Source organism: Sinohyriopsis cumingii, chromosome 15 (assembly GCF_028554795.1).
Source record: "Sinohyriopsis cumingii isolate HCF-2022 chromosome 15, ASM2855479v2, whole genome shotgun sequence".
Taxonomy (NCBI): domain Eukaryota; kingdom Metazoa; phylum Mollusca; class Bivalvia; order Unionida; family Unionidae; genus Sinohyriopsis; species Sinohyriopsis cumingii.
This window is the reverse complement of record NC_142975.1, coordinates 104,224,260-104,246,514: the sequence shown is the minus strand read 5'-3', so window position 1 is coordinate 104,246,514 and position 22,255 is coordinate 104,224,260. Positions and strand designations below refer to the sequence as shown.

The 22,255-nt window shown below is 31.8% G+C and overlaps 2 protein-coding genes and 1 pseudogene across 2 annotated transcripts; all 3 read right to left on the bottom strand.

The window, feature by feature from the left end:
* Positions 1-5,970: 5,970 nt before the first annotated feature.
* Positions 5,971-7,392, bottom strand: LOC149782409 (uncharacterized; annotated as a pseudogene).
* A 3,378-nt stretch (positions 7,393-10,770) lies between these two features.
* LOC149782408 (uncharacterized) lies at positions 10,771-13,489 on the bottom strand. Its single transcript, XM_089933802.1, has 4 exons — positions 13,400-13,489; positions 12,616-12,770; positions 11,613-11,783; positions 10,771-10,819 (listed from the first exon to the last, which is right to left on the bottom strand). The coding sequence occupies exons 1-4, from the start codon at positions 13,410-13,412 to the stop codon at positions 10,781-10,783; spliced, it is 378 nt and encodes a 125-aa protein (XP_089789928.1). The 5' UTR covers positions 13,413-13,489; the 3' UTR covers positions 10,771-10,780.
* An 80-nt stretch (positions 13,490-13,569) lies between these two features.
* LOC149782407 (uncharacterized) lies at positions 13,570-20,997 on the bottom strand. The gene is made up of 7 exons (XM_089935132.1): positions 20,771-20,997; positions 19,255-19,299; positions 18,858-18,947; positions 15,138-15,222; positions 14,736-14,813; positions 14,364-14,486; positions 13,570-13,623 (listed from the first exon to the last, which is right to left on the bottom strand). The coding sequence occupies exons 1-7, from the start codon at positions 20,995-20,997 to the stop codon at positions 13,570-13,572; spliced, it is 702 nt and encodes a 233-aa protein (XP_089791258.1).
* Between the last annotated feature and the right edge of the window lie 1,258 nt (positions 20,998-22,255).

The following is a 22,255-nucleotide window of genomic DNA, read 5'->3' as shown; positions in this document are numbered from 1 at the left end:
CGAACCCACGCCGAGCCATACCAAAGATTAATAAAAATGGTACACACAGTTGCCTCGCTAGTTGCTCAGCGTTAAGAGGTTAGTGGTAGGACTGGTCGGCCTGGTGTCAGGATAATGTGACTGGGTGGGACATCATGCTACATGTCTCCGGTATGATGCCCCAATGCTTAAACATTGTTAAAGCTACGTTAAAAATCCAGTTCACACACACCAAAAAGGAGTATATTTATTCCGCAATGTTATACGATTCGCTCACTATAAATGAACGATGGGCCTTCATGTGGGAATTTTAGAAGTAACTGACCAAGATTGAAATTTCTGAATTTTTAACAAGGTGTAAAGGTGCCTATGTCTAACATTATCGGGTGGGCTTAAGTAGCCGGAAATTTTATTTGCAATAAATTTATAATTTATTAATCTTTGCACAATCACATTTATCTCTTTGCGATTTTTCGGGTATATACTGTGATGCCTGCATACAAGTTCGTTCTGTTATTTCCATCACAATGAATCGCAGAAGGCTGAATGTTGCGGGTACCAAGAACTTTATCATTACAAATTATGTTTTCGTTATGTTTTGTTTACCATTTAAAAACTTCATTACCGTGAATTTTCTAGTAAATTCTTTACCTGTTACTGAAATTTTCTATGTAGAAGTTTAGTTGTTGGCTTGAACTTCAAACCCATGTTTAGGAATGCATGTTCTGGTTATGTCTATCTCGGATAGCTTATGTTCATATTCGCTCTCCCATCCTGTCCTATTAGGGTTTTGTTGGCATTTAACCGGCCAACAAAAACCCCCACATTTATCACTATAGTTTTCCACCCAACGGCAATGTTGGTCTGAAAGGACATGCGATTTGGTTGCTGTTTTCACTACATTATTTGTATCTTAGAGCCCTATAGCTTAGTTAATGACAATAAATCAGATGGTTTAGGAGTAAAATGCAGTTGTTTACTTTATGGTTAGGGTTACTGTTATCTGTGAATTAACACACACGCACACACACACACACACACACACACACACACACACACATACATATATATATATAGAGAGAGAGAGGGGGGGGAGGGGGGTTCGCCCGTAAGTGATGGAAGAAAAATATAACTTAAGTTTTATATAATAATTTTTTAAAAGTTTATTTCCAAATGCCATGCTCACGATGGTGGTCACCGCACATAAGTCTAAGGGACCTGGCCAAAATGATCCAAATCAGGCCCCTCGTTTGCTCTTGCAGTTACTGCTGATATGCACTGAATCGATATTCATTATCTTAGAACGTTTATTTAATTGAACCAATGTCAATAACTACTTAGGGGCCGTCCATTTAGCACGTACGCATGTAGGGAATTGGGGGTTAACCACCGACCCACGAGAACCTACCGGCAAGCTTTCTCGCATATCAACGTTGGCTTAGAATGAACAGGACACAGCACACAGTCTCTCAGAATATAGTTAGGAAGGAGAGAGAGAGAGAGAGAGAGAGAGAGAGAGGGAGAGAGAGAGCAAATGACAGCGATCGAGAGAGCGAGTAAGAGAGATAAAAAAATTGAAATGTTATTTTGGAAACTTTTTTTTATTTCTTGACAGCCACAATAATAATACAAAAGTATTTTGAAGAAGAAAACACAATTTAATTACAACAGATACAGCAATATAAGATTTTATATGAAAATCTTGAAATAACATTATTTAAAAAGTTAAAATAAATGAAGATGTCTGATGCATTTCACTAAACCCCAATAAAATATATGACAACTGATGATATAAAACATAAACATCAGTTGGTCATTATCCTAAGGGGTAATAGCGCCAGTCAATTTCAGCAGTAGATATCACATCACAATGAAGAAAAATTAAGACCCATGTATTGAATGGAATGAAATATATAAAAGTATTGGGTTAACAAAAGAATTACTTAAAATATACCATTAGGAAAAGATGGGAAGTAAAGCTAATACTGTGCCGTCTACCCGCAGTTTAAGGAGCTCAGCAGTGAAAACCATTAACATGTTATTAACATGTCATTCTGTCCGGCAGGAGTTAACTTGCAGGCACTCTAGCACTGGAGTGAAAAAAAAAAAATTAAAAAAGTAGTACATTAAAGATCGGACAAGATTTATGACTCCAGTGACTGTTATGTGGATAAATATACATTTCTTTGTGACCGTTGACCTTCAAGACAATACTTGGAGACAATAAGCTGCTTGTAATTTTTAAGTAGATATTTCTTCAAAATAAATATTATTAATCTTGTTCATAAAACTGTGTTTGAAAAAATAATGTGTTGTAGCTATTACATATATCCAAACCATATTAATAATAATATTCAAAAGTCAAAACTTAGACCATTATTCTACTCTTGAATATTAACATAAAAACTTGTTTAATATTGAAGGAATGAAGAATATTCGCAGTATAGATCATGACTATCAAAATATGTGAAGATTTATTTTAAGTAAGACAAAGATCTGACAGTAATCATAATATTAGTGCATAAAAAGAAAGTAAAATAAATTAAAACAGCAGGAGGAAAATATTTAAAACATTGTTTACATATAAGTTCATATCAAATTCATAGAAAAGGTCATTTTATCATTATTGGTTTCATATTTAAAGAATGAGGAAATCCTATACTTACTCATCATGATGTCAGTCAAATTTAAACTGCTCTTGTCAATTTCACAAGTTGACATAATATCATAATGAAGCAAAATTAAGACCTATGTATTACATGTAACGTAATTTATTAAAAAAAGTATTGGGTTAATGGAAGAATTGCTAACTATATACCGTTATGAAAACATGAGAAGTAAAGCTAATACTGTGCCGTCTACCCGCAGTTTAAGGAGCTGAGCAGTGAAAACCACTAACATGTTATTAACATGTTGTTCTGTCCGGCAGGAGTTAACTTGCAGGCACTCTAGCATTAGCATTGGAGTGCAAAAAAAAAATAATTATTAAAAAAAATATTACAATAAATTATTTATCTATCTCTGTCTATCTCCCCAAAGAATAATCAATTGTGCAATCAATTTACAATTACAATCTAATACTATGTACTAGTGTTAACCATTATTACACTTATAGTAATGTGCAATTATAAAGAACAATGAGGCAGTCGGTGTAATGGATTCCTGACCCATTACTACCTGGATAAGGTGAATAATACTAAGAAAATAAATTTAAACAAAATTAAATTATCAAATGGGCAAACAAATGTGAAGCTATTATCAGTAAGAAGTGGAAATAATGTTCTACTCTTAAATAGGGATAATGTGTTAAAAATGCGATTGAAAACATTGGCTACTATAAATATAAGGAAGATACATGTATTAGCACTTTTACAGATAATACATTTTGTTAAAATAATCAATATTTGAATTGTGCATCTGTTGCACCTAAAAAGTCAAAACTTAGACCATTATTCTACTCTTGAATATTATCATAACATAAAAATTTGTTCAATATTAAAGGAATGAAGAATATTCGCAGTATAGACCATGACTATCAAAATAAGTGAAGATTTATTGTAAGTAAGAAAAAGATCTGACAGTAATCATAATATTAGTGCATAAAAAGAAAGTAAAATAAATTAAAACAGCAGGAGGAAAATATTTAAAACATTATTTACATATAAGTTCATATCAAATTCATAGAAAAGGTCATTTTATCATTACTGGTTTCATATTTAAAGAATGAGGAAATCCTATACTTACTCATCATGATGTCAGTCAAGTTTAAACTGCTCTTGTCAATTTCACAAGTTGACATAATATCATAATGAAGCAAAATTAAGACCTATGTATTAAATGTAACATAATTTATTAAAAAAATTAGTGGGTTAATGGAAGAATTGCTAACTATATACCATTATGAAAACATGAGAAGTAAAGCTAATTCTATGCCGTCTACCCGCAGTTTAAGGAGCTGAGCAGCGAAAACCACTAACATGTTATTAACATGTTGTTCTCTCCGGCAGGAGTTAACTTGCAGGCACTCTAGCATTAGCATTAGAGTACACAAAAAAAAAAAAAGTACATCAAAGATCGGACGATAGTTATGGCTCTCTGGTAAGTGTTATGTTGATAAATATACATTTCTTTTTGACCGTTGACCTTCAGGACAATACCTGGAGACAATAAACTGCTTGTAATTAGACCACTCGGGGCCCCTGTATTAAATGTAATGTAATTTATAAAAAAGGTATGGGGTTAATGGAAGAATTGCCAACTATATAACATTATGAAAACATTAGAAATGTGTCGTGTCTTCTACCTTCAGTTTAAGGAGCTGAGCAGTGCAAACCACTAACATGTTATTAACATGTCATTCTATCCAGCAGGAGTTAACTTGCAAATGTAATATATGTATATAAAAGTATGAGGGCAATGAAAAAATTAATGAATTTACATCATTATGAAAGGACGGAAAAAAGGCAAATACTGTGCCATTTACCTGCAGTTTAAGAGCTGAGCACTGAAAGAAACTAAAATGTTACTAGCATCTGAATAAGAAAAGCTAGCAAAATTTATGAAATAAAGAACTAAAACGATCTCACGGCTCTCTATTAATTTTTCTGTTGACTGATACACACAACATTTGTGCCAGTTAACATTTTTGAAATTAACCACAAAATATAAGTGTACAATTTTTAATACAGTAGTAAAATGAACAATAATTCTTTAAAGTATGACTGGAGAATACATAAGGATTGTAAAATAATTTTATCAGAGTTTGTCAGTTACAATCCAAATGTTTAAAGTGTAACAGACCTAAAGAAATTAGTGATAGTGGTCGGGTAATGATGAAGTGAATCGCTAATGTTGATTGATAAATGTAGAATATTTTGTTTAATGGAGCAAATAAAAATGTCTAAGTGGGTGTTAAAATATGGATACATTTGTCAAGTACATTTGATTAAAGATATAGCAGCAATAGTGAATAGTACTAAAGCTTGTATTTATAGTATTATGGATGAGTATAATAAAAAATGATTATAAACAAAATAAAAATAGATGAAAAAAAGCAGGCATGAAGGACAAATCTTCAAAAGAACAAATGTGAAAACCCTAAAAAGCTGAAACAGTGGGCAATGAACGGAGATATTAAAAAGATCTAGGCTTTGGAAATTGTGATCAGGTAAAGGATGTTGAAAAGTTGGAATGGCGGGATAGGAAAAAAAATGAAGCCATATTTTGTGAGGCTAGAACATGTAAATGAGATTTTTTAATGCAAATTAACTTCAGGCTCATATGGGAAGCATATCTTTGGATACTGATTGAAAAATGGGAAACTTTACATATCTCAGGATATAGAGAAGAAAGCACAAGACAAACTACATATGAGCCAATGGAAACTTAAACATTTCTTACGGCAGAGAACCAATGATGGTTAGTATGTCAGTGAACTATTGAAAGAATAAAGGTATGCTGCTACTGGAAAAGATGGCAACGATTTTTAATAAAGCAAAACGTTGTGATTCTTGTTTTCATGTACAATAAACCCTTATATTTAATAATCTGAAAAAATTGAGCTTGGAAAATCTGGAATGTGTTTACTATAATACTGCTTAATAACGTACAGTAGAAACTGTAATAAGTTTATTTCAATGTAGTTACGAAAATAAGTCTTTTAAAAACTTAGAAATATAAACAAAAGTACCTATTTGGAATCTTCGGATGCTTTTTCAACCTTCAACTTAATCTGACATCTTATCATGTGTAACAATAATATCAAATGTCATTTGTTTAATAGAAAAAAGTATCTTTACATTACTTTATGAAATTTGTCTCTGTTTATGATCATTTTATATATTGTAAATATGTTTCACATCTAAATTTTGGAGTAAAAATTACTCCCTCAACTGCAATAATACACCCAGAAATTGTATCAAACAAAACAATGTAAAATGCAGCAAAGAAATTTAAGAATATGAAAGTGTTCCAATGATCAATAGCATACATCTAAACTCCAGCTAAAGCAACTGTCATTTGTTTTTGATACCTTTCACTTTTTCTTACATTCCATTCATGTATGAAAAATTGTAAGTAGAAGCAAAAATGTTCTTGGGTCATTTGACGAGCTGATGATTTAATAAACTGAATGAAACTGTTAAATTGTTCACATATTGAAGAATTTATCGAGTCAGATCCAATCAGTCTTGATGATCGATATGCACAGGAACATTTGTGAGCAAACCCATGGAAAATGTCATGGAAGAATCTAATATCTCTAAAAAAGCCACTTTCTCGGTTTAAACAATACTCATGGAGATTACATGCAAAGTCATAAAATATATTCTTTGGTGGAGTTTCCAAGTGGGAATAAATTGATGCTGATGGGTCTTTACGTCCTTCGGCATTTGTCATATGAAATCCATAACAATGTCTATGATTAGGACAGAACCAAAGAAATAAAGATGAAGTACCAGGTGCGGAAATATGAGTTTTAGAGAAATATTTTTCACAGCGATCATGATCTAAAGGTGAATCATCATAAGACAATGTTGTTTTCCTTTCACAGTCAATAGCAAAATTTTCTGACTGAACGCAATTTCTTTCCCGACTCAGAAAAATAGTATGCTCTCCCAAACTTTGGAGGATTATAAGTACCAAACTGTGGCAATGCAGGTTCAGCTGGAGTTACATTTATTTCACTAACTTGTGTTATTAAATAGCGAATGAAGTCAACTACATCTTGGCGTATACAATCTTCACCATTCTCATTAATGTTGCCAAGCATTGATGTTGCAATCAAATCTCTTATTTCAGGTGAATATTCATGCATTTCCTGCATTTTTCTATTGAAGAAAAGATCTCTACCACCATTATTAACCTTTTCTCCTGTCATATGATCCAAAAGTTCTACAATGCAATCTAAATACGCATGAGGGATCAAGCTAATGATAGGAGCTGTTGTAGACAACATTTTAACAACATTAGCAAATGCAATATTTTCATCTGGTAAAATATTTTCATCCTCTGACATGTGTGCAAGAAATCGTCTGAAAACCGGCTTAACTGAATCACATAACAAAGACAAAAGTAAATTATTTCTGTTAAATTGTTCTTCATGTGGCAGAATCTCCTGCTGTGGTATTTCTTTTAAAATTACACTGCTTATGTAATGCAAATGTTCTCTGGCTTGTTTTAAGCTATCTTTATCAATGCCTGTCCTGTCAGGAAGGAAACATCTTGTCATTCTTCTGTGCAGTGTTGGTAAGATGGTATCAGGGTCATCTGGCTTGCTTATTTCCTCAAAGTTAGCATTGCGAAACCCAACTCTAACTTTCGTTCCATCACATGCAAGCTGATTTGGGGCAAACCCACAAACTGGACAGGGTTTTCTGAAATCTATCTTCATATTTGAAGCCCAGCTGAACCACCATTTCCAAAAATACTACATGATCCATGAATGTGCGGAAATCTGGATTTGATTCACGGTAATCTTTAGTTCTAAGGTCACAAAATGATGAAAACGTCAATTTAGAACACAAAACCTGGTTTACAAATGCCCAACCAATCTCATCACCTGCAGCAGTGTCCCTTGTAGCAACATGAATGCACAGAGATTGCCCTTCATCCCATTTTATTTTATATGGTGCTTCAGTTTTAACACATATTCGTGTTAAAACTCTACAATGCACTGGTACAATTTTGTGTAAATGGTCAATGTACGATCAAAAACAGTTTTACCATTTAAATGATCTAAATCAGTCCACCCAGCACCGCACTGACATGGAAACTCTGGTATCTCATTCACAAGGTCAGGTCCTTTTACACAACCATTTTCGATATTGCTAAAGTCTGAAGTGATCCAAATGTATCTTTCCTTTATGTTCTTGGCCAATTTTGAATCTTGCTGTTTTCGTGCTGAATGTGTACTTACACAAGGAAAGGACCAAAGTCCATCATTGACATTAAAGTTTGAGTCATTTCCTGTTGAAAACTGGTCTTCAATATTCATTTCAACATCCATACTTTCAGTAAAGGCTTCAGTTTGCAAATCATCTGCAGTATCATTAAATAAACAATTGGAAAACTCCATCCAGTAATGAGGCGCAATTTTTAGTTCCAGCAAATGGCAACATAGGTTTCCTCCTTTAGTGAGCAAATCTACATTTCTTTTGAATCCCTTTCTACTTCTGCAGAAACCATTTGTACATGAAAGTATAAAACGCTGAACACGGTCACTGAACGTTAAATGTACAAATGAAATTTCATCATCATGCAAGACTGAAAATTTCTTTGTATTTGGTCGGCAAGATGACAACTCAACTACCTTCATATCTTTGAATGATAGACTTCTCTGTATCACTGCTTGTATGTTTGTAATTGCTGCATTTTCATCACTTTCAATATTTGGAAAAATATCTTCTTTTAATACTGGACAATGCATGCACTTTATACCATTTATATCCAAGGCATCATACTGTTCTTCTTCTATATCACTGAAACATTCTAAAAGTGTGCGATAAATTTTACATGTACAAGTGTAGAACATTCCATTTTCAAATTGCTCCCTTGTCGTCACGACATACTCAGACTTCTTGAATTCTCCCGTTTCATCATTATAGTCATTCATGACAGCAATTAATTTGTGCTCATCAAAAACCTGTATAACTAAATCTCCATATTCAAGTAACTGTTTCTTGAAATTATCATAGATACTTATATCTTTCATTACATTTTCATTCTTTAGGTCAACAGTTTTCAATACCATTTCTGCTGTCACAATCTTTCCACTTGGTGTGAACATTTTCCAACGTACTGGCGCAGGTTCAGCATGATACACAATATTTTCACTGGCACTATTATTGCGATCATTTTCCTGGCAAAGGTCTCTGTAGATTTTGAATAATTCACCAAATTGTTTGTTCTTGTAAAGATAAAGCACCTTGTTCCTTAATGATTTAGCACTATAACAGATAGAAAAGCGATACAGAAATTTTATTATGTCAATTCCATGGTCATTTGATAATAAATTTAGCATAATACTTTGTTCATATAGAGACTCAACAGAAGCAAAACTTTTTAGAAAGTCTACTGAAGATTTCTCATAACGATCCAAAATTCTGATCTCTGGATAATGACATATGATATCACGAATAGCAGGAGTCTTCAGCATTTCATTGTCACAGGACATGTAACAGGCATCCGATACATCTTTGCCGATTTTAACAGTGAATCCTTTGCGAGTGGTAAGAACAAAACAGGCACATAATTCCAAGTTGGTGAAATTTTCAGCATGCTCTGCAAGTTGTAGTTTTCTTTCCTTCAAATTACTTAAATTATATTTATATACTTTATCTGGTCTGCTATGACTTTTATGTGAACCTTTCATTTTCCTCTGTGTTATCTTTTTTTTATCTTCATCAGTGGCAATGTTGCACAAGAAAAGTGATTCTTTTGAGATAGTCAATTTCTCACATATTAGATGTGAAAAATTCTCCACCATAAAATTTTGATAATATCCTGATTCAATATATCGCATATAATAAAATGGTGCTTCACTGCTGTCATTTATAATTTTAAGTAAAGTAAATACGAATACTCCCTCAGTACAATTAGGAAAAGTGACTATATTTATAGCAGCATCCTCAAATTGTTGAAGCTGCTTATTCTTCGAATCCATGAAATGGCACTCTATCAACTGACTGATGATGGCATGCTCTATGTAAATGGCTTTATGGCACTTTTCCAAATTGGTTGTAAACACATTTTTAGCAATGCTAACTTCTGATGAATCTGACTTTCTTTTCCTGGATAAAGTTTTATTGTTAATATCTGTAGGATGTAATGCGGCTTCCTGCTATAAAGAATTTGACACAGGAGTTTTAACTTTTATACTGTCATCTGTTGTCCACTTTTCTCCTAGAAGCTGCCTCTTGCAAATATATTCTGCAGTTTGCTTTTCAAATTCACGAGCATTGGAACTGTTTAGCATAGATAAGTACTGGCTGTGATCTTCAATAGTGTATGGATATTTTGGTGACATTCTGAAATCTTCATCCAGTAAAAGGAGATGCAGTTTGCTTCGCTGTTGACAGAAAAATAAAGTTAATTGTAAATAATACATCTTGAATATCACTATAAATACTATTTTATAAAGATCTTTGTTATCATCAAAATGTTATCAAATGAGCTTAATTATTAGGAAACTATGCAAATTGTTATGTATGAGAGACATTACACACAGACTGAAAGTTAAATGAGAAAAGAGGGTGAGCTGATTACCTAAAAAAATAAAAACTAATCAAGGTACGCATTAGTAGTAATGTATTACATTATAATTAAACTATTCCTCGAGTGGAATATTGTCTTAATCAGTTCCAATATAACTGCTCATTCTGCATATAGCAATATTTTATATATGTAAGAGGAAAAAAAAATATAGGAACTGAACAAATTAGTTTAGGTAAATAATTCCTTTCAAATCAACAAATGAAATAAAACTTATCATGAAATATCCACTGAAAAATAATTAAAGTTGGAATATTAAGAAACTGTCACAAAATTTCATGTTACAAAATAATAAACGTAAAACTAGATCACAGAAAATTAAGAAATCGTAAGTTTAACTATACTATACAATATGGATAACTGATATGATAATGAAAGCTATGTGATAAATAGAACTATCAGTGAACCAAAAACATGCATTTTTTAATTTCAAGGCGCATTTCTAATGACAATCATTGTAATATCTCACCAGTGGCACTGGACATAAATGCAGATCACTAGTTATTTTTGATAACTGTCCAAGAGGTAAAGCTTATTGCCATTCTTCAATGGAATGAAAAGAAAACTGTTCCTGCAAATGTGATAAAATATTTTTTTAAATGTTTAAAATAAGTAATTTTTTTCATTACAACAAAACCTTAAATATCATGTATATTCCAGAGAACAGTACATAAAGAAGCTGAAAACAAAATATATTCTGAACATTCAAATGTTGTCCAAGAATTAACTCATATGATAATCAAGTTGGCCTTAAAAACATGACAGTGAATAAAGAACTGAGCTCTCATTCACCAACAGTCAGATTTTCACAACTTAAAGATGAAGAAATTCATAGCAAGTAACCAAAAACATGGTTAGGTCATCAGAAATAATTGTCTTTTATATATGACTAATGCTGTAGCTGGTTTTGAAAGAAAGTTCCTCTTCCAGTTTCACCTGCCACTGCTGAAATACATTTCTTCATTAATGTTACTATGAAGAAGATTATTTTAATATGTTACACAGTATATGGAATATTTAAGCCAAATAAGTACAATTGTAATAATGAAGCAGTTAATATTGTCATTACAAAGTTACTATAATTATGATTAAGGTCTTCATAAGTACCAAACTAGTGTTACTGGCCACAGCAGATTTTTCTAGGCCAAATAATTTTCATAGCCCAACTTATTTAATTTTGTCTGTGATGTAACCAATTTGTGATGACTGTAGCATGTGATTGACATTTTCAAAAGTTTCAGTGCACTATTATTATGTTTTAAGGACTACAATATTCATGAATGAATGAAAAAAGATATATATGACAATAACTGAGTCACACTCTACAATGTAGAAAAAAATGCAAAAACTGTAAGATTACATACCAAATAAATGTGTTTTAATACATGTGTTTCCAACTCATTTCCATCGTAACTGGTAAAAGCACAGTCTTTCCATTGACATAACATGCCAGGATGAATATGACCTATTACATGCTGTCCTAAAAGCTGCTCTGTTTGGAATGTTTCTGTGCAAGATTCCCAGGAACATTCGATCTAGAGAGAGATTAGTAGAATAGGGCATGATATGGGGAACTAAAATACTGTAACTATGAGAACTAATTCACGTGTTAAACAAAACTGAACCTGTTTGAAAGTATTTTCCTACCTTTTAAAAGTATAAAAAAGAGAAAAAGATGACCAGGAAAACAAATAAGTTTAAAATGCTAATCTTGTATATTAAGGAAACACTGGCAGTTAACCAATTCAGCCCCGATCCCGTCTGTACGCGTGATGAGGCTGTACCCTACTTCAAAGCCCTGCAGCAGAAATTGATGTTTCTAATACAACTAGTCATTATTCTCATGGATAATTTGTTAAAAACAGCTGTATTACGATGTATTCAAAAATAGCACCCCAAATGTCCTTCTTACGCACATTTCAGGCAAAAAAGACAAAAACCTCTGGGGCCGAATGAGTTAAATTTGGTTTATTATGATCACTCACACTGCATAGAAACTTTCACAATTCTGACTGTACACACTACTGCTAGTTATATTTGCTGATCAGGAATTTCCTAGAACTTATTTCTCATTGATACATATTCTGTTTTAGTGATATGCATATCAATTCCTCGTATGATAATTTTTAATATATATATTGTGAACAGAAGGGAGAAAAAAATAAAATGTGTGTACCCAAAAGATATGTTGTTGTTGTTGTTGTGGGGTTTAACACCATATTTTAGCACACGATAGGCTATACATGGCAGCCCGTATTAATTGGTTGAGGAAGAACCAGGGAAAACACCAGGAAAAACAACCAACCCATAAGAAGCTCCTGGCAAGCTTTCTCACAAAGGTATAGATGACAATATAAAAATAATTACCACTGGAGGTCCAGGATTTTCTTCAACATCACCAGAAAGGATCAGTTTCATTTTTGCAAAGTTCTTCCAACAAAATGCAGCAATTTTCTTTACAAATGACAAACAGTTTGACAGCACTGTTTGATCTCTTTTGTCTCTTTGTTCACATTTCATGCCTATATATTGATAAAGATGATAAATTTAATAACAAATGAACGAAACATCCATCAACAATATGTAACAACTGAATTCAAGGTGATGTTAAATGTGGCATGGCATCACTTTGTTGACAGGAATTTTGCATGAGTATGCAAGGTATGTGCTTAATCAATGGCGAGAAACAGCATAAGAAAGATCTGATAATTTGCTTAATGATATTACTAAAGGCATCAGCGTCTTGAGCCAGAGTAAATATTATATCGTAATATCCTGGTTTTCTTTCTGATAAAAAATGACTATCACGGATGATATATGGCATTAAATCCACAAAGTTGAGTATCGTGTTTGAAAGGAAATTATTCATGCCTTATTGACAAATGAATGTTGAATCATTTATTGTGAAAGACACAAAATAATATTCAAATTAAATAAAGGGAAAACGATTAAGTCACATTAAAGTTCCACTTTACACATTCTATACCTCAGTCTTAATAAAACGGCACATTAGGATGGCACTATATATATATATATATATATATATATATATATATATATATATATATATATAGACACACACAGAAAGTGAGAGAGATGAAAATAGTAAACAGCCCAGATACATAACTGTAATACTGAAATGTATATTTACCAAATAACTGCATTTCAGGAACATCCAATGCAATAAAATCACTATCAGTTATGGAACTTATGTGACTGGATGCTTTACAAGTATATATCTCATCCTGTAAAAGGGTAAATTCATTATAAAGCCAATGATTGAGGGTTGTTGAGTATTTCATAAATAGGACACTAGAAGTATTAAATAGCTATACATACACAGATATCAACAAAGATGAAAATTGTACCCTGATTCTGTTGGAAGATAAATTTTAATTTATGCATGAATTATTATCATCAAAAAGAAAATTGATATCTTTTCAAGATATTATTATAGGAACATTAAAATATAACATGGACTGTATTAAGGTTTCAGAAATAATTTTATTTAAGTCAACTTTATGTGTCATGTTGAAGTAACTATGTGTGTGTGTGTGTGTGTGTGTGTGTGTGTGTGTGTGTGCGCGCAAATACCCAATCATGAATCATATGCATTAATTAAAAAATGTACACCATGAATTAGTTATGTAAGTATTTCTGGAACAAACTAAACAAACGAAGTAGTATAAGTTGTCCTCATTCAAAACAAGTGATGGCTGCCTTAACACAAGAAGCCAAAATATAATTTTGGTAAACATAATTAAAATTATTCAGTTCTGAATTGTATTTAAGCAGAAACTAATATATATCATGCCTTCATATGGTTTGGTTTGAATGAAGCATCCTTTTCTGGAAAGGAATAAATGTTTTAGATTCGATTAAAGAAAAGGCTTACAAAGAGGAAACAAAAAGCTAAGTAATAATTAAGGAATAAAACAATATTTGTGTATCTATGCTGGAAAATGAAAAACAATCAACTTCATATCACAGAATTTACAGGTCAAAAGCACCAAATATATAACACAATATAATTGTAATGCATCTATTTCACCAAGAATAAGCAAATTAACTGGGTTAATTTTTTGAAAATTTAATAATAATTTGGCAATAACTACTTCAAGAAACATACACATGATCTCCTCCATTTTCTTTCTATGAGGAACATGTCTGCTCAAGTAATGGTTCAAAAGAAAGTCTTCCTTAGTGCATTTCACACGGCACTCAGGACAGCAGAATACCTAAAAAATAAAAATATTTCAACAGTAATAGTGTTTTAGGAAAATAGAAAAGCACTTAAATGTTAACAATGCTGCACTTTTTAATAGCTTAGTATTCATTATTATTAAAGAACAGTGATTCAAATATATATATAAAAAATCTCAAGATCAGATTTCTTCTTTACTGGTCAAATGTGAAAACAGTGGCCACAAAACAGTATTTAGAATGATAAAATAAGAAAAAAAAATTGTATAGTATTTTCTACTTACCTTTGCAGGGATGATTTTCTGGATGAATCTTTTCAATTTTGGTTTCTGGTGTGTACAGGCAGCATGAATATGTCGATCCTTAAAAAGTTAAACTTTATATGATGGCACAAAATCAAGCAAATTTGATAACAACAAATGTTGTCATTGACACAGTCATATGCAAAGTTGCCTATATCATCATTTGCTCTGAAATTTATAAATAAATACCTTGTTAATTATATTATCATATATTTTTTAAAAAAAGGAAATTTCCAAAGTCATTACTTTCACTGTAGTTTCTATAACGAACTATAATACCGCAAACAGCACCGGTCTTTTATTCATTAACTTTTTTTTTAACATTCAGACTGAAACATTTATACTTTGATAATTAACATTTATACCTTAATACTAAACAATTACCTTGTATATGTTATGAATAGCTGTTGGTGGCAATATTACGGCAACATCCTCACTGACATGCACTATTATCTCATGCTGCTCTAATCTGCATAGAAAGTATATATCATCAAAAACATTTCAATGGTTATTTTCCTGAGAAAAAAATTAATCGAAACAAATTTATCAAAGTATCAGCAATAACTCTTGACACATGAAAAAAGGACACCTAATACAGTTAAATAAAAGACCTGGCAAATGCGTCACTCGAATTATAAATGTAAAAATACGTACATGTCTTTCAAGAGAATTTTTTTAAAGAAAAATAAGAATATGCGAACAATATTATAATGATGGCTACACACATTGGCTGTAAGGGGTGGAATCTGATGAAGAATATTCACTCTAATATAAAATATTATTGTGAAATAAAGATGCATACAAATGTAATTTCAATTATTATTACCATTTAGCAAATATGCAGTTTATATAAAAAGTTAAGATAGATTCATAGTGCTGGCAATGTTAGTTTTCCACAAAAAGAAATGAATAGGCCATTCTTAATCTATGATGGTAAATATGTTCAGTACACAAGCACTACCAGTTAACAATTCTCAGATGATTTATTAATCATAATGTAGCAACGCAGCTGTACAGGTATCAGTAAATTACTATCATCAAACAATAGCATAACTGATGATTTTTTTCTTGCTCAAGTAAAAAACATATCACTTGGAAAAAGGGAAAAGAAAGACAAGAAAAATAACAATATTAAATACTAACAACTATAACAAAGTATGTAGACTGAAGCTGCTTTTACACAGGTTCCAATCGACACACCCATAATGTATGTATTAATGAACACATGCACACTGAATAAACTTGAATCAAATATAAAATCAGTGTGAAAAGTTTGCTCTTGTATAAGTGAACAGATTCAGTATTATCATCTATAAATAGACATGCAGAATAGGTTAACATATTTTTTAACTAAGCTGCAGGATTGATCATAATCTCTATAATTGGAAAATATAGCAGGCATGGCCTTACATAATTGATTAAATGTACAGTAGCAATCCTCTATTTCTTAGAATGCCAAATATTGTAATTTTTATGTTTCATATAAATGTATGGCAAAATATAAAACAATTATTAAAGCAGTAAACAACATTGTTTGAATATTTAATGTACAAATGAAGTAAAAACAAATACATTTAGGTTATAAATTATAACAATAATTGAAAAGTTAACTAATCACAAATTTTGAAACACACTGGCTGTCATAAATACCCACAGGAACCCCAATACGATTTTAATACCTTTTAAAGAAATTGAAAATTCTCATTGCATGAGTGTTGTATATATTCTTTTTAGTGGTTTTATACTTCTCCAGGCCAGGGGAATTTTTTTAAAAATTAAAACAAATATTGTTAGTAGTAACAATATAACAAATTTCATTTCTGAAGTATGTGCATTATTAAAATGAATTGAAAGGAAAAAGAAACCAGTCTGGTCCATAATGAACACATTTTGTTATGACTGAATAATAACTAGTAATTTTATATAAAAAAATAACAATATAGAAGGTAGTGAACATACTGAGCTTTTGTACTGTAAATAAAGATATGCCACACTGCATGATTTCATTACGTGCTGATGAAAGGATAATTTAATGGTAAATTAACATGCACATTGTGACAAGGATAATTGTACTGTAAATTAACATCCACATCCAGAGATCGCATTAACTTTATAAGCTGGCATGATTTATGTCATCATTTGTACAGTAACTGATAAAGAGCAACTGGAGTCATCTGAGAAAGATTTTAATTAGTTTTATTGGATTTTTAATGAAGCTTTAACAATTTATCAGTTACATAACTATAAGGTTTCCTTGTCGCAGTCTATAGCCAGGGTGTAAAACCGGTTTTGGCCAAAGACCAGATTGCATTTTCTAAGACCAATATAGGGCTGAAAACAAATTTCTTTAATATTATTACTGTTCACACGCCAGATTAGGTCCACTGGCAAGGGCTTGTGCATCTATGGCATATAGTGATGTCAAAACCATGCCAAAGACATATTGTGTCACACATTATCATGACAGTGGGCTAATATACATTTACTGAAATGTGATTGCAATACAAATGAGATGCAACATCAGAGGTAAATTTCTGGTCTTATAACTCAACTAGAATAATGATGGTACTTATTGAATCATAGGATTTTAAGAATAAAACTTGTTATGTAAATAAGAAATCTTCTGTATTTAAATGTGAAATATTTCTACTTTTCCGACATGATTAATGATATAATATAGCCTGACAATTGGCTTACAATTTATCAACCTTTAATCATTTTACTTGTAAATGTAAAAAATGAACAGAAATGAAATATCAAAAAGGGAATCAACATAATAAAAACATGAGAAAAACAAACCTTTTCTGAGAACAAACTCTAGTTTTATGAGACTGAAAAGAGTTTCATTTTTATTGAAATTAAAATAAATATAAAGCAGAGATAAAAGTGATGCATGTCAGGATGAGAAAATTGATATTTTTTTCTTGTGAATGATATATCTGCCTGAGCTGTGAAACCTAACTTATGAAACAAGCGAGCTATGTACATTTTGGAAAATAGACTAATAATAATCATGAAATTTATTTATAAAATCTTTCAGATTTAATAAGAAATAAAAATGTCTCTTCCCACACCCACTTTTTTGATGTTCAAAAAGGCAATGTTGTGATGGTGATGGAACTGATGTTTAATGCCATTTTAACACACTGTGAGATGGTTAAGGTTGAAAGTCACATAACTGGAACCAACTTTGAGAAACTGACATTCATTTTTTGGAGTGTGAGTGGACTTGACAGCATCGGATTCATATGAACAATTCCTCAAACTATTTTTAAAATTTAACAAGACTTTCAAACTCTGAGACAAGACAAAAGCTACATTATGTCTATTTCAACCCTTGAACCATACCTGGACATTCCAAGCTTTCTGTGTGTGAGTTTATATAACCAACATCACTGTATATGTGAAAAATCAGAATTCTTATAACAATTCCAGCCTGTACATGTGGTATAACTGATTCAACCTTTCACCCCCAACACAAAGCAGGTCGACTGAAACAATTCCACTAAAATATTAGTGCAAAACTATTAGGCATTAGATAGTTATGGCAAAGAAAGTTACTGCACAGATAAAGCTAGAGTATAAGAGTTTTGATCTATGAACAATAGATGTGTCAATGACTTTCACAATTTATGGGTGGGTGTAGATATGACACATGATCATATGATTCACGTTTCATATGAATAATCGTTTGAAATCTTTGTGAAAACCCAGATATCGTTAAAAAGTTGCAGCATGGATAAGCCTGACGCAGGCCTAACCTAACCTTTGACTCAAAACCATGAAGTGGAACATGTAGTTGAAACTGGTATATGACACCACTAGGACAATATAAATAAATTATACAACATATAATTCAAGTCAGGAGTTATTCAAAAGACTTTGTGGCCGGGTCAAGACGATTAATTGACCCAGATTTTATTGAAAAAATATCAAGCTTTACAGATTTATGGCCATAATGTGAAAATGTGACGAACTGACTCATGAAAATAGGGATAACAATGCGGGGGGGGGGGGGTAGGGGAGACTTTAGTATAATTTCTTTTTTTAGATGATATATTTTTCAATTTTTCTTTATCTCTATCTAATACAATATGCTCATACCTTTTTAACTCGTGTTGAAACAGGTACTCTGTATCGTTTATACCTCCTGAATTTGGGAATAAATGGCTTTTTGCTAAAAATGCAGCTCTCCTTAAATGAAATAATTATAAAACATTAACAATATATGTAAACAAAAATATTCTGTACTTTGGTCAGTCCAATTACTCTTAAGTATATAATAAGCACATTAATAATTTTACCTGTCATTTTAAAAAGGACAAACATGAAGCTGACATTTTCTAAAAACAAATAGGGGCAGAACATTATGATTTAACATGGACATTTTGCTGTAATACCAAAATCATTTACCAAATATAGACTGATGTGAATATGTGACCTTATTCATGTTAAAAGCAAGTTTAGATTTTATGTAAAAACTATAATTTATGTTAGTCACCTTATCCTTGTAATCCATCGACTTAAGTTTATCTCTGGGTGGAAACTGCTTTACTACATCCGCATAAGACATACGGGTATCGACAAGGTCCAAGGATAATAATTTTTCAGCGCTGTTTATCTGCTCCATGTCCAAACTAACAACAAATGACTCCAATACTGTTTTCAATACATATGCACCATTTATATTTACATGGAGTCCATCACGTGCCAAATGCATACTTCGATCAAACAATGGGTTATAGTCAATAAAATGGCACTTATCACATTCTTGGCTTAAGCTCATAATGACATCATTTAGTGCAGCACATTCTCTTTGTAAGTCTGGTAAAACAGTAGAGTTCCAATGAAAAGATTTAATGTTACTGGTGGTTCGAGGCAGAATACCACAAACAGTGACCAGCATCGTGGGATTCATTTTCAGCAGCTGACGAATAAAGTCTCTGTAACAACTGAAAGCAAGAAGTGCACAAAAAGAATTAACTAAAATGCAAACAAAACATGACTAATAAAACTATGAAAATTTCAGAAGTTCACCACCATAGTAACTGCTGCCATTTGGGAAATATAACGAAAATGATACAAAATTTTAAAACATCTGCTACCAGGGTTATTTTGTTCAACTCTCAAGCTCTAAGCAAAAATAAATATCCCATTTTGACATCATATGGCAAGATTTCGGAACAATCAACACACTTCATTTTTGTTGTAGCAATGTAAAAATTGTATTGTCATAAAGTGCAATATGTATTACCTAATTAATGTTACCCTCCTCCCGATGTTAAGCCTGTTTATTTGTGGCATTTGGTGGATTATTAGTTAATAAATATAGATTGTTGGAAGCTGAGAATACAAAAATCAGTTAAAATTGTGACAAGAATCTTGAATTAAATGAAGCTACTGAAACACTTTCTTCAATACTTTTATGTTTTTATTCATTTTGTTAAAGAAACATACTTCAACTTAATCTGATTATGGCAATCAGGCATAAATCACATTTCAGGCAAATGAAATGTAGGCCAACATAACTTGAAATCAGGTCCACATGATTGTGTGAGAATTTTAATTTATTAGATAAAAGGCATCAGAGTAAGAACAATCTCGCTAAATCATTGTGACTTTAATTTGTAGAAAAGCATCAATACGGGCTGCATAAAGTTTGAGATATTTCTGAAATCTGACTTCTCAATATGATGCTAGGTGACATCAAAACATGCTACACAAGCACACTTAATTAGGCAATAAAACCTCGACCCCAAAACATAAATATCAGGGTCAATGTCTTAGACTGTATGACGAGTAGTCAATATGGATACTAATCATGTAAATTTGTTATTGAAAATTATGCTGGTCATATTATAATTAGAGAGAATATTTGGAATGCATCACTAGCCAGTTGTACTGTGTAAGATCAATATGATAAATTAAATATACAATAGAAATTTATAATAGTTATGCTGCAAATATTGGGCACAAATAATAAATGTTTTCAAAGTCAAATTTACAAGCAAAAATACTTTGTAAATATGCTAACATCTTTTCCAACATCATTCGAACCTATGTGAAGAATCAGCAGGTCAGGTTTTTGGGCTCGGACAATATCTAACACTTTGGATTTAAAATTGGTGACATCTCCAACCAATTTCGCACCAGGAATAGTCAACAGGAATAAGTTGGGAAGATTCAGAAGACAACTGAGTTGCTTCAGATTGGAATTACCTGCAACGAAAATGCTCCTCGACATTCTGAATATGAAATGAATATCCACTATTTAAAAGAAGTAACTGTCTTTCTAAAAAAGAAAATATAAATTACATAAACACTAAATTATACTTTTCACACCAGATCAAGTGTAATAAAATGGAAGTTAATCATAAACACTTCAGAAAACAAACTACTATCTTGGGGTAAAAACGTGTCAAATGAATATAACTAATAAAATACTTTCTAGTATATTCTTCACGCTATCAGTTCCAATACCTTAACTAATATGTGAATATGCAAACTAAACTTCTTACTTAGGTAGTAATCAAATTTAAACACTAATGCATATAAATGAACAAAAAAACTTAGCAATGCAAGTACAATATCAAATAAATTCAGCCAATATTCACAACAAATAGAAAATAAAGTCAAATTGATAAAACTTAAAAGGACTGAAACGAAAATTCAAATTGGTCTGGCAGTTGGTAACGTGACTATGGTCTATACAAACTAGTTTGTTAAATTTGCGCACTATGATAAACTGTAAAATAAATCAAAGCGTGATTAATTATAATTACATATATGTCTAACAATTTTTAAATATATATGAATCGAGAATATGGTAACTAAGATGCAGCAATTATTAATCGTTATCGCTCAAATTTGAAAGGCGTTCGCACGCATTTTGGTTCAAGCGGAAGCAGGAAGTAGAATTGGTGGTTTATGGGATTGTTTCTGAGGAATGTATTGTACAACCAATCAAAACCATCGTTTTTAGAGGATACATTTGCATATCTGAATGTACGAATATTTAATGAAGGTAGGATTTCTCCATTATCCCCCCTCTAGGGTGCATCCCATTAGAGCGCGAAGAACTAGTATCACTAGAGCGCGAACTAATCAAAAGAATTTTGAAGAAACAAAGTATGTATTATTCTCGTTCGGGGGGTAGCATTGGGGGGGGGGGGGACAGACCAAGTTTTAAATCACGAAAGAGGCTTCCTGCGATAATTTTTTTCGTTAAAGGCTTTATTTCCAAAATAAAAGGCTTATTTTAGGTGTTATTTTTGTGATAACGGACCACACATGACCAGGTATGTATTTTTTGTATACACGCGTGTTCATGAATGATATTTCATGATATTTTTGTCATGTCATTGATGAAAACATATGACGTTTATTTTCATGGATAAAAACTCCTGCGAGAAAATCTCTCGTGGAAGGTTTTGTTTCCTAATATAAGGGTTTTTTTTAGGTATTAATTTTGTATCCACGGAGTTTAGCTCAAAATATTTTGT